Source organism: Rhincodon typus, chromosome 47 (genome assembly GCF_021869965.1).
Source record: "Rhincodon typus isolate 14 chromosome 47, sRhiTyp1.1, whole genome shotgun sequence".
Taxonomy (NCBI): Eukaryota; Metazoa; Chordata; class Chondrichthyes; order Orectolobiformes; family Rhincodontidae; genus Rhincodon; species Rhincodon typus.
Genome location: NC_063378.1, coordinates 784,316 through 797,975, shown reverse-complemented (window position 1 = coordinate 797,975; position 13,660 = coordinate 784,316). Strand labels below are relative to the sequence as shown.

Below are 13,660 nucleotides of genomic sequence, written 5' to 3'. Positions count from 1 at the left end.
CAACCTTCGGGTGGCATCGTTGTGGCACTGCAGGAGGCCCAGGATGGTTCCGCTGTACCCGGTGTGGCCTCCTCTACATCGGGGAAACCAAGCGGAGACTCGGGGACCGCTTTGCAGAACACCTACGCTCGGTTCGCAACAAACAACTGCACCTCCCAGTCGCGAACCATTTCAACTCCCCCTCCCATTCCTCAGACGACATGTCCATCCTGGGCCTCCTGCAGTGCCACAACGATGCCACCCGAAGGTTGCAGGAACAGCAACTCCTATTCCGCTTGGGAACCCTGCAGCCCAATGGTATCAATGTGGATTTCACAAGTTTCAAAATCTCCCCTCCCCCCACCGCATCCCAAAACCAGTCCAGCTCGTCCCTGCCTCCCTAACCTGTTCTTCCTCCCACCTATCCCCTCCTCCCACTTCAAGCCGCACCTCCATCTCCTACCGACCAACCTCATCCCGCCCCCTTGACCTGTCCGTCCTCCCTTGACTGACCTATCCCCTTCCTAACTCCCTACCTACACTCACCTTTCCTGGCCCCATCCCCGCCTCTTCGACCTGTTTGTTTCTTCTCCACCTATCTTCTCCTCTATCCCTCTTCTATCCGCCTCCCACTCTCTCCCTATTTATTTCAAAACCCCCTTCCCCTCCCCCTTTTCTGATGAAGGGTCTAGGCCCGAAACGTCAGCCTCTCTGCTCCTATGATGCTGCTTGGCCTGCTGTGTTCAAAAAAGCCAGTTGCTTTAGCCTTTGAAGCTCAGTGTCTCATTGACGAGACACAGCAGCAGCTGAAAGTGATGGAGTTTGGTTTTTAGAGCCTCGTACAAGAGAAGAGTAAGGGAGAGAGAGATAGTAGGAATTGCAGATGCTGGAGAATCCAAGACAACAAGGTGCAGAGCTGGATGAACACAGCAGGCCAAGCAGCATCATAGGAGCAGAAAGGCTGACGTTATGGGCCTAGACCCTTCATCAGAAATGGGGGAGGGGAAGGGGGTTCTGAAATAAGTAGGGAGAGCGGGGGAGGCGGATAGAAGGTGGATAGAGGAGAGGATAGGTGGAGAGGAAACAGGCAGGTCAAAGAGGCGGGGATGGAGCCAGTAAAGGTGAGTGTAGGTGGGGAGTTAGGGAGGGGATAGGTCAGTCCAGGGAGGATGGACAGGTCAAGGGGGCGGGATGAGGTTAGTAGGTAGGAGATGGGGGGTCGGGAGGAGGTTAGAGGAGAAGATAGGTGGAGAAGAAACAAACAGGTCGAAGAGGCGGGGATGGGGCCAGGAAAGGTGAGTGTAGGTAGGGAGTTAGGGAGGGGATAGGTCAGTCCAGGGAGGATGGACAGGTAAAGGGGGCGGGATGAGGTTAGTAGGTAGGAGATGGGGGTGCGGCATGAGGTGGGAGGAGGGGATAGGTGGGAGGAAGAACAGGTTAGGGAGGCAGGGACAAACTGGACTGGTTTTGGGATGCGGTAGGGGGAGGGGAGATTTTGAAGCTTGTGAAATCCACATTGATACCATTGGGCTGCAGGGTTCCCAAGCGGAATATGTTCCTGCAACCTTTGGGTGGCATCGTTGTGGCACTGCAGGAGGCCCAGGATGGACATGTCATCTGAGGAATGGGATGGGGAGTTGAAATGGTTCGCGACTGGGAGGTGCAGTTGTTTATTGCGAACCGAGCGTAGGTGTTCTGCAAAGTGGTCCCCGAGCCTCCGCTTGGTTTCCCCGATGTAGAGGAGGCCACAACGGGTACAGCGGATGCAGTATACCACATTGGCAGATGTGCAGGTGAACATCTGCTTGATGTGGAAAGTCTTCTTGGGGCCTGGGATAGGGGTGAGGGAGGAGGTATGGGGGCAGGTGTAGCAATTCCTGCGGTTGCAGGGAAAAGTGCCGGGTGTGGAGCGGACAAGGGAGACATGGAGAGAGTGGTCCCTCCAGAAAGCAGATAGGGGTGGGGAGGGAAAGATGTCTTTGGTGGTGGGGTCGGATTGCAGATGGCGGAAGTGTCAGAGGATGATGCGTTGGATCCGGAGTTTGGTGGGGTGGTACATGAGGACGAGGGGGATTCTTTTTTGGTTCTTATTGCGGGGACGGGGTGTGAGGGATGAGTTGTGGGAAATGTGGGAGACACGGTTGAGGGCGTTCTCGACCACTGAGGGGGGGAAGTTGCGGTCCTTGAAAAACGAGGACAACTGAGATGTACGAGAGTGGAATGCCTCATCCTGGGAGCAGATGCGGCGGAGGCGAAGGAATTGGGAATAGGGGATGGCACTTTTGCAGGAAGGTGGGTGGGAGGAAGTGTATTCTAGGTAGCTGTGGGAGTCGGTGGGCTTGAAATGGATATCTGTTTCTAGTGGTTGCCCGAGATGGAGACAGAGAGGTCCAGGAAGGAGAGAGAGGTATTAGAGATGGTCCAGGTGAACGTAAGGTTGGGGTGGAAGGTGTTGGTGAAGTGGATGAACTGTTCGAGCTCCTCGTGGGAGCACGAGGCGGCGCCAATATAGTCATCAATGTAACGGAGAAAGAGGTGGGGTTTAGGGCCAATGTAGGTATGGAAGAGGGATTGTTCCACATAACCTACAAAGAGGCAGGCGTAGCTTGGACCCATGCGGGGACCCATGGCCACCCCCTTTGTCTGTAGGAAGTGGAGGAATTGAAAGAAAAGTTGTTGAGGGTGAAGACGAGTTCGACTAAGCGGATGAGGGTGTCAGTGGAGGGGGACTGGTCGGGCCTGCAGGACAGGAAGAAGCGGAGGGCCTTTAGGCCATCTGTATGGGGAATGCAGGTGTATAGGGACTAGACGTCCATGGTAAAGATGAGATGTTGGGGACCGGGGAATTGGAAGTTCTGGAGGAGGTGGACGGCGTGGGTGGTGTCACGGACATAGGTAGGGAGTTCCTGGATCAAGGGGGAGAAAATGGAGTAAAGATAGTTGGAGATAAGTTCGGTGAGGCAGGAGCAGGTGGAGACAATGGGTCGACCAGGGCATTCAGGTTTGTGGATTTTGGGAAGGAGATAGAAGCGGATTTCACAAGCTTCAAAATCTCCCCTCCCCCTACCGCATCCCAAAACCAGTCCAGCTCGTCCCCGCCTCCCTAACCTGTTCTTCCTCCCACCTATCCCCTCCTCCCACCTCAAGCCTCACCCCCATCTCCTACCTACTAACCTCATCCCGCCCCCTTGACCTGTCCGTCCTCCCTGGACTGACCTATTTCCTCCCTACCTCCCCACCTACACTCACCTTTACTGGCTCCATCCCCGCCTCTTTGACCTGTCTGTTTCCTCTCCTCCTATCCTCTCCTCTATCCATCTTCTATCCGCCTCCCCCTCTCTCCCTATTTATTTCAGAACCCCCTTCCCCTCCCCCATTTCTGAAGAAGGGTCTAGGCCCGAAACGTCAGCCTTTCTGCTCCTATGATGCTGCTTGGCCTGCTGTGTCCATCCAGCCCTGCACCTTGTTGTCTAGGAGAGTAAGGGAGACTGCTCAAGTAGGTAAGAGCCTATCTGGAATCAAGAGCAGTTTGGGAAATGGGATCCCAAATTGGCTTAGTGACCAAAGACAGAGGGTGATGGTCAAAGTCTGTTTTTGTGACCAGAAACATGTGTTGATTGGCAGACCACAAGGTTTGGTGCTGGGACCCGTGCTGTAATGCACATTAATGCTCTATACATAAAAGTAAGAGGTTTGATTGGCAAATTTACAAGATTACAGGATGATACGATAGGTGGGCTGGTCAACACAATAGCAAGTGAACCTTGGACCAAGAGAAAAGTAGGTCTTTTCTGAACTTCTATTCCGTCCCACTGTCAGAGATGTCATTTTAAACTCATTTTGCAGATTATTAGAAGTTGAGAAACCCAAAGACAATGTTGCGTCAAAATTTGACAGAATCAGTCATTTCACCAGGAACTGGACATTATCACCTTTGAGTGTAAGCATTGCATTTCAGATCATTACTAACCATTGTATGTAATTTCTCCCTCACATCCTCCTGTTTGATTTGTCCAGAATCTAAATGTCTGTACTGTAATCCTTTTAGAATCAGTCAATGGAAGCAACATTTCTTTATCTGCTTTATCTAAACCTATCATAAAGCTGGGCATTTTGTTCAAATCATCCCTCAATATACTTTGCTTGAAGAACAACCCTAGATCCTCCAATATAACCTTTGAAAATGAAAACAAGCAGCAGTGGTCACAGTGGCGAGAAGCCGTGGAAATGTGGAGACTGGGTGTGTCAGCTAGAAACTCACAGTCACAGTGGGGAGAGACGGTTCACCAGGTCTGAGTACGGGAAGGGATTCACTCATTCATCCAAGCTAATTATACACTAGAAGGTTCACAGTGACAAGAGAGACTTTAAATGTTCCGACTATGGAAAGAGCATCAAAAAACCAGTTTACGCTGATGGAGATAACAAGGTGTAGAGCTGGATGAACACAGCAGGCCAAGCAGCATCATAGGAGCAGGAAGGTTGACGTTTCGGGCCTAGACCCTTCTTCAGAAAATGGCTGATGGAGCACAAGCGAGTTCGCACTGGGATCACCATACAGCTGCTCACAGTGTGGGAAGAAAATCCGAGTGTGGGAAGTACTTTAAAATTTTACAGGATCTGAAGTCCCATCAACATTGTCACTCTGATGACAGACCATTCAGGTGCTCTTAGTGTGGGACTGGGTTCAAGAGATCATCTGAGTTCACTGAACAACAGTGAATTCACACTGGGGAGAGACCATTTACCTGTCCTAAGTGTGGGAGAGGACTTACCCGATTATCTATTGTGAAGAAATACCAGCAAGTTCACACTGACGAAAGAACTTTTAAATGGCTAGTCTGCAGCAAGTGCTACAAACTGTCTCACCTCCCTAACCTGTCCTTCCTCCCACCTATCCCCTCCTCCCACCTCAAGCCCCACCCCCATCTCCTACCTACTAGCCTCATCCTGCCCCCTTGACCTATCCCCTCCCTAACTCCCCACCTACACTCACCTTTAGTGGCTCCATCCCCGCTTCTTTGACCTGTCTGTCTCTTCTCCACCTATCTTCTCCTTTATCCATCTTCTATCTGCCTCCCACTCTCTCCCTATTTATTTCAGAACCCCCTTCCCCTCCCCCATTTCTGAAGAAGGGTCTAGGCCCGAAACAGCAGGAAAGCTGACCCTCTGATGCTGCTTGGCCTGCTGTGTTCATCCAGCTCTATACCTTGTTGTGTCTGAGGAACTGATGGTCCATCAACATGTTCTGACAAGAGACCCTTCAGGTGCTCTGAGTGTGGGACTGAGTTCAAGCGATTGCTTAACCTGTTGAGACACTAGCACAATCACACTGGGGAGAGACCATTCCTCTGCTCTGAGTGTGGGAAGGGATTCACTTATTCACCCAGCCTATAGAACCATGAGCAAATTCACACTGGGGAGAGGCCAGTCACCTGCTATAAGTGTGGGAAGGGATTCATTTGTTCACCTGAGCTGAACAAACATCAGCAGATTCACAGTGACGAGAGACCCTTTAAATGCCCAGACTGCAGGAAGTGCTACAAGTGGTTTAAATGTTCCAAGTGTGGAAAGAGCTTTAAAAACCCGTCTCACGCTGACTGAGCACAAGCTAGTTCACGTTGCGGGAACCTAATACACCACTAACATGTTCACACGGACAAGAGATGGTTCAGGTGCTCTCAGTGCCGGACTGGGTTCAGGCGATCATCTGACCTCTCTATACACCAGTCAGTTCACACTGGGGAGAGGCTGTTCAGCTGCTTCGAATGTGGGAAGGAATTTTAAAAATTGTGCAACCTGCTGAGACACCAGCAAGTTCACCAGGAGCAGCAGGGGTTGGAGCTGGCTGTTGCTGCTGATGTTAATCACATCCAGGACTGAGCCATCTACATTCTGACATTCATTCAGTCCGGGTTTATTTCTGATGGCAGGTGCGCCTGTTAGTTTGCAATACCCCATTCCATCTCTCACTCTCGTGTGAATGGATCATTCAACCTGCAATTGTTTTTCATTTTCAATCCACTCAATAAATGTATTGAGCTGAAAGTGAATAAGCCCCATCCAGCAACTCGAGATTGACATGAAGTCATCTGTTCTGTCACTTGAGGAAGAGGCTGTGTCAGCTCTGAATGTAGCTACTCTCATCTGGAGACCTGAGCTCATTGAAAGATATCTTCCTCATAGCTATGAGCTTGTCAGATGTTGAAAGAATTCCTGTTAAGTGATCCTCATGAATTGATCACCTCACACTGTGGTCCCTGCTGTTATGAATACTCAGGCTCCATTCGTGCTGATTTACAGTGAATCACTGACTAACCTGTGGATTCTTTGTTCCTTGTTTCTTGAAGTCTTTGTCTCCATAAGTGCTGAACTGCCAGATAATATATTCACACATCTCGGCACAGAGTCACAGAAACTGGAAATTGTAACCAATAAACAGACTTGTAGTTTGGTACCTTGGTGATTTATTCAGGAGGATTTTTTTTCACTCATTTCAGCAGCTGGAGACATTTGGACTGAAATTGAATGAACATCAGAAAAAAATACCAGCAATAAGCCATTCAGCCCTTTGAGCCTGCTGTGCCATTCAGTTTAATGATAGTAGATCTTCTAGCTCAGATCCATATTCCCACATCCCTTAATTTTCTTCATACCCAAAATTCCATTAATCTCTGTCTTAAATATAATTCACAACAGAATAGCTTCCTGGGGGAGAGAATTCCGCAGATTCCCAACCATCTGATTGAAAATATTCCTCCTCATCTCCATCCAAAATTGTCCGCCCATATCCTGAGATTGAAACCCCCTGTGTCATGGACTCATCAGCAAAGGGAATCACATTCTTAGGATCCATCCTGTTAGTCCCTTTGATAAAATTACATTTCACTTTGATAAACTCTGCTTTCTGCTGGCTGGACAATCTGCTCATCCTAGGATCATGTCTCATGAACATTTGGTATCCCATGGACAACCCTCCTTCTCATCCACACTTCCTTGACCTGACACCACCTGACCATCTTCTTTCGCACCTATCTGGCCCACCCTTCCCACTGACCAATCCCCACAACCCCTACCTGCATCCACCTATCACCATCCCACCTACCTTCCCCCTCCTCCCTCTATTTATTTCCCAGCTCCCTTCCCCCTCCCCAGGCCTGATGAGGGGTCCACGCCCGAAACATCGACACTCCTGCTCCTCTGACGCTGCTTGATCTGCTGTGTTCCTCCAGGTCCACACTGTATTGAGTGAAGAAGCATCATGTCTGAAGGAGGCAAAGGGCTGGGAAAAGGCGGCACCGCCAAGTGCTCCATGATAGCAAGCAGGCATCACGAAAGTAGCCATCCAGCGTCTGGCTCGCCGTGGCGGGGTCAAGCGCATCTCGGGCTTGATCTACGAGGAGAGCTGCGGGGTGCTGAAGGTTTTCCCGGGGAATGTGATCAGGAATGCGGTCACCTGCACTGAACACGCCAAGCGCAAGGCGGTCACTTGCATGGATGTGGTGTACGCTCTGAAACGCCGGGGCTGCGCTCTCTGTGGATTCGGCGCCTGAACAAATCGACCCTTTTCCAGCCAATCCAAAGGCTCTTTGCAGAGCCTCCCAAACCCTCCCATTGCGAGCCGAGACCTGAGAATGGGGTAGGCAGAACACAGGGAGGGTATAACGTCCTGCAACTGGCTGTATCATCTGTAATATATCACATCACAACTTGTAATTCTGCACAGACACTAATGTTACATATTGCAGTATTTGTATCAACCCTTCCAGGAATGTGACTTTGTTCAGTTCTGATTCTGGGTCCCCTGCCGATGTTTTAATGGCGTGTTCTTCCCATCTGCCTGTTACACATAGCGCAGGCAGCAATTACAAACTGTGTACGGCCTCAATATAACCTGAGTGAAATAAAAACCTACGAATGATGTGAGATTCTGTAACTTTGTCAGCGGACACTGCATTAGTAATTAAGATGTTTAAATAGGCCGGGTTGTTTCGATTGATTAATGGCACTTATACGCTAAATTGTTCAGTTACTAGTGGTGTACCTCAAGGATCTGTTTTGGGGCCACTGCTGTTTGTCATTTTTATAAATGACCTGGATGAGGGCGTAGAAGGATGGGTTAGTAAATTTGCGGATGACACCAAAGTCGGTGGAGTTGTGGATAGTGCGGGAGGATGTTGCAGGTTACAGAGGGACATAGATAAGCTGCAGAGCTGGGCTGAGCGGTGGCAAATGGAGTTTAATGCGGAAAAGTGTGAGGTGATTCACTTTGGAAGGAGTAACAGGATTACAGAGTACTGGGCTAATGGTAAGATTCTTGGTAGTGTGGATGAGCAGAGAGATCTCCGTGTCCATGTGCATAGATCACTGAAAGTTGCCACTCAGGCTGATAGCATTGTTAAGAAGGCGTACGGTGTGTTAGGTTTTATTGGTAGAGGGATTGAGTTTCGGAGCCATGAGGTCATGTTGCAGCTGTACAAAACTCTGGTGCGGCCGCACTTGGAGTATTGCATACAGTTCTGGTCACTGCATTATAGGAAGGATGTGGAAGCATTGGAAAGGGTGCAGAGGAGATTTGCCAGGATGTTGCCTGGTATGGAGGGAAGGTCTTATGAGGAAAGGCTGAGGGACTTGAGGCTGATTTCGTTAGCGAGAAGAAGGTTAAGAGGTGACTTAACAGAGACATACAAGATGATCAGAGGATTAGATAGGGTGGACAGTGGGAGCCTTTTTCCTCCGATGGTGGTGGCTAAGCACGAGGGGACATAGCTTTAAATTGAGGGGTGATGGATATAGGACAGATGTCAGAGGTAGGTTCTTTACTGAGAGAGTAGTAAGGGCATAGAATGCCCTACCTGCAAAAGTAGTAGACTCGCCAACTTTAAGGGCATTTAAATGGTCATTGGATAAACATATGGATGATAATAGAATAGTGTAGGTTAGATGGGCTTCAGATTGGTTTCACAGGTCGGCACAACGTCGAGGGCCGAAGGGCCTGTACTGCGCTGTAATGTTCTATGTTCTATGTTCAGTTTCTCTGGGCTGTTTTAAAACCTACACATTTCCCCTGCCTTTTACAGACAGATCAGGTAATTTAATCTCAGCATTTGTTGAAATTGACAAACTGTCATTTCATGTTTATCAATCAGTCTACAATAATTATTTTCCTGTCTTTTCTGAGCCTTCCGGGGCTGTCCCTTTGTGGGTTGAGGGATGGGGCTGTATCCAATCCCAGCTCTAGGGCGGGCTGTCCATTCCCTTTAACTGGCAGCACCACAGTAGTGTCAGCAGTAATAGCAGGTGTGTGTGTGTGTTGTGAAGCGAAGCGAAGCGAATCGAATGCAAATCCACCGGTGGGAATGCTCCTGGCAGCGGCCCGCAAGAGCGTTCCGGCCTCAGGCGGAGTGAAGAAACCTCACCGCTACAGGCCCGCTACGGTGGCTCTGCAGGAAATCGGCCGCTACCAGAAATCCACCAACTGCTGATCTGCAAACTGCCCTTGCAGCGCCTGGTGCGGGAGATCGCTTACGACTTCAAGACCGACCTGCGCTTCCAGAGGTCGGCCGTGATGGCCCTGCAGGAGGCCAGCGAGGCTTACCTGGTGGGGCTGTTTGAGGATACCAACCTGTGTGCCAAGCAAGTCACTATCATGGCCCAAAGACATCCAGCTGGCCCGCCGGATCTGCAAGGACTGTGCCCGGCCCTGCATATTAACCCTGAGAAACACAACGCCTCTTTTCAGAGCCACTAACCTATCTAGAGAGAGCAGTAATTGATAAGGGACATTCGTTTCCTCACTATAAACCCATGATTTGCTCTTGTTGCACTGCGTAATCTAGCTGTTATTAAAGGTACTGAATCTAGCTGAGTCACTTTATTGGGAGTTTTCTATAGACCCCCAATAGTAACAGAGATACCGAGGAACAGATTGGGAGGCAGATTTTGGAAAGGTGCAGAAGTAATAGGTTTGTTGTCATGGGTGACTTCAACTTTCCTAATATAGAGTGGAACCTCCTTAGTGCAAATAGTTTGGGTGAAACAGTTTTTGTCAAGTGTATCCAGGAAGGATTTCTGACTCAGTACTAGACAGGCCGACTAGAGGGGAGGCCATATTGGATTTGGCGCTTGGCAACTAACCAGGCCTGGTGTCAGATCTCTGGGTGGGAGAGCATTTCAGTAATAGTGATCACAACTCCCTGACCTTTACTATAGTCATGGAGAGGCATAGGAGCAGACGGGATGTGATTGTATTTAATTGGGGGAGGGGGAATTACAATGCTATTAGGCAAGAACTGTGGAGCATAAATTGGGATCAGATGTTCTCAGGGAAATGCACGACAGAAATGTGGAGGTTGTTTAGGGAGCAGTTGCTACGAGTACTGGATAGGTTTGTGCCACTGAGGCAAGGAAGGGATGGTAAGGTGAAGGAACCTTGGATGATGAGACATGTGGAACATCTAGTCAAGAGGAGGAAGAAGAAAGCTTACTTAAGGCTGAGGAGCAAGGATTGGACAGGGCTCTAGAGGTCTACAAGGTAGCCAGGAAGGATCTGAAGAATGGACTTAGGAGAGCTAGAAGGAGGTATGAGAAAACCTTGGCGGGTAGGATCAAGGAAAACCCCAAGGTGTTCTATGCTTATGTGAGGAACAAGAGGATGGCCAGCATGAGGGTAGGCCAATCAGGGATAGTGGTGGGAACTTGTGCACAGAGGCGGAGGAGGTAGGAGGGGTCTTTAATGAATACTTTGCTTCAGTATTCACCAGTGAGAGGAACCTTGACGTTTTGTGAGGACAGGATGAAACAGGCTGATATGCTCGAACAGGTTGATGTTAGGAAGGAGGATGTGCTAGAAATTTTGAAAAACGTGAGGATAGACAAGTCCCCTGGGCCAGACGGGATATACCCAGGGTTGCACTGGAAGCGAGGAAGAGATTGCTGCACCTTTAGCAATGATCTTTGCATCCTCACTGTCCACTGGAGTTGTACCAGATGATTGAAGAGTGGCAAATGTTATTCCCTTGTTGAAGAAAGGGAATAGGGATAATCCTGGGAATTACAGACCAGTCAGTCTTACTTCTGTGGTGGGCAAATTATTGGAGAGGATTCTGAAAGATTATTTATGATTATTTGGAAAAACACAGTTTGATTAGAGATAGTCAGTGTGGCTTTGTGAGGAGCAGGTCATGCCTCACAAGCCTTATTGAATTCTTTGAGGATATGACAAGAGACATTGAAGGTCGAGCTGTGGGTGTGGTGTATATGGATTTTAGCAAGGCATTTGATAAGGTTCCCCATGGTAGGATCATTCAGAAAGTTAGGAGGCATTGGATTCAGGGAAATTTGGCTGTCTGGATACAAAATTGGCTGTCCAATGGAAGACAGAGGGTGGTATTATTTGGAAAGTATTCAGCCTGGAGCTCAGTGACCAGTGGTGTTCCGTAGGGATCTGTTCTGGGGCCCCTGCTCTTGGTGATCTTAAGAAATGACTTGGATGAGGAAGTGGAAGGGTGGGTTAGTACGTTGCCGATGACACAAAGGTTGGTGGAGTTGTGGACAGCATGGAGGGCTGTTGTAAGTTGCAACGGGACATTGACAGAATGCAGAGCTAGGCAGAGAAGTAGTAGATGGAATTCAACCCGGAAAAGTGTGAAGTGATTCATTTTGGAAGGTCGAATTTGAGTGCAGAATACAGGGTTAATGGCAGGATTCTTGGCAGTGTGGAGGAACAGAGGGATCTTAGGGTCTACATCCACCAATCTCTCAAAGTTACTACCCAAGCTGATAGGGTTGTTAAGAAGGCATATAATGTGTTGGCTTTCATTGGCAGGGGAATTGAGCTTAAGAGCCACAAGGTTATGCTGCAGCTCTATTAAACCCTAGTTAGACCACACTTGGAATATTGTGTTCAGTTGTGGTCACCTCATTATGGGAAGGATGTGAAAGCTTTAGAGAGGGTGCAGAGGAGATTTACCAGGATGCTGCCTGGACTGGAGGGCAGTCTTTCCTCTTGTGAGGAAAGTTTGAGGAAGCGAGGGTTTTTTTTTCTTTTGGAGCAAAGAAGAATGAGAGGTAACTTGCACAAGATAATGAGAGGCATAGATAGAGTAGATACCCAGAGACTTTTTCCCAGGGTAGAAATGACTGTTTACAAGGGGACATAATTTTAAGGTGATTGGAGGAAGGTATAGGGGAGATGTCAGAGGTAGGTTCTTTTCACAGAGAGTGGTTGGTACATGGAATGAGCTGCCGGCAGTGGTAGTGGAGTCAGATATTTTAGGGACATTTAAGTGACTCTTGGATAGGCACATGGATGATAGTATAATGTAGGGTATGCAGTGTAGTTTGATCTTAGAGTAGGATAATAGGTCAGCACAAAATTGTGGGCCAAAGGGCCTGTACTGTGCTATACTGTTCTGTGTTCTAAGTGCGTAGGGGCTGAAAAATGGAAAAATCGCAGGCAGCGGAGGTGAAGTTATAAATAATACGATCTTAACAGTGACTGCAGAATATATTCTGTAATATAATGTTAAAATTATATACTACTCTAATATTAATGTACTGGTTTATAAATTCCCAATAAAACCCCACTCTGCTCATTGTCTCCCTTGGCATTACTCCAGCTTAATTATGGACATAGCGAAGAAGGAGCATGGAAAATAATTGTATCATCGATAGCCATGGGTGAGGTGCCAGAAGACTGGAGGGTGGCTAATGTGGTGCCATTATTTAAGAAAGGTGGTAAGGAAAAGCTAGGGAGCTATAGACCAGTGAGCTTGGTGTCAGTAGTGGGTAAGTTGTTGGAGGCAATTCTAAGGATAGGATTTACATGTATTTGAAAGGCAAGGACTGATTAGGATTAGTCAATACAACTTTGTGTGTAGAAAATCATGTCTCATAAACTAACAAAATTTTTGAAGTGATAATAAAGGCAAAGCAGTGGACGTTGTCAAAATGAACTTCCACAAAGCGTTCGACACAGTTCCCCATGGTAGACTGGTTAGCAAGGTTAGATCACATGCAATCCAGGGAGAGCGTACCACTTCGATACAAAATTGGCGTGGAAGTAGGAAACACAGGGTAGTGATGGAGGAGGGTTGTTTTCCCTGTAGAGGGCAGTGTATCGGGAGTCTGCATTCAGCTGTCATTGGAGCTTGGAGTGGCAACATCGGTTGCAATTGAGAGCAGCTGGAGCTGGTTGAGGCCTAGAGTCTGGAGGCATTTGAACCTTGGATTTTGCCTTGCTACTGCATTTGGACGCCTGCATTTCTCTTTGAGTTGAATACTACTGCTCTGGGGAGAAGCAGCTGCAGATTGAGGCCTGGGACCTTGGCTGCTGTTGCTCTGAGAAACATGGTGGCCTGCACTTCTATTTGGCCAGTGCCTGGGATGCTTGTTCCTGGAGCTTGGACTACAACCAGTCAGGGGATTCAGGGCTGGACACTAATTGCTTGGGGCCTGAACACTTACAGTGAGCGAGAGATAGTAGGAACTGCAGACGCTGGAGAATCCGAGACAACAAGGTGCAGGGCTGGATGAACACAGCAGGCCAAGCAGCATCATAGGAGCAGAGAGGCTGACGTTTCGGGCCGAGACCCTTCATCAGAAAAGGGGGAGGGGAAGGGGGTTCTGAAATAAATAGGGAGAGAGTGGAAGGCGGATAGAAGATGGATAGAGGAGAGGA

The 13,660-nt window shown here is 48.6% G+C and overlaps 1 protein-coding gene and 2 long non-coding RNA genes across 3 annotated transcripts in view; 2 read left to right on the top strand and 1 right to left on the bottom strand.

Moving 5' to 3' along the window:
• Positions 1-6,371, bottom strand: part of LOC125487945 — a 28,695-nt gene extending 22,324 nt beyond the window's left edge. The window contains exon 1 of the long non-coding RNA XR_007266163.1: positions 6,299-6,371. This is a non-coding gene — a long non-coding RNA (uncharacterized LOC125487945). The remainder of the gene's footprint in view (positions 1-6,298) is intronic.
• The window catches only part of LOC125487944, an 8,824-nt gene extending 922 nt beyond the window's left edge, over positions 1-7,902 (top strand). Inside the window, exon 2 of the long non-coding RNA XR_007266161.1 lies at positions 7,212-7,902. This is a non-coding gene — a long non-coding RNA (uncharacterized LOC125487944). The remainder of the gene's footprint in view (positions 1-7,211) is intronic.
• A 4,754-nt stretch (positions 7,903-12,656) lies between these two features.
• Positions 12,657-13,660, top strand: part of LOC125487920 (deleted in malignant brain tumors 1 protein-like) — a 15,282-nt gene continuing 14,278 nt past the window's right edge. Inside the window, exon 1 of the mRNA XM_048620561.1 lies at positions 12,657-12,660. Within this exon, the coding sequence (XP_048476518.1) occupies positions 12,657-12,660 (4 nt within the window). The remainder of the gene's footprint in view (positions 12,661-13,660) is intronic.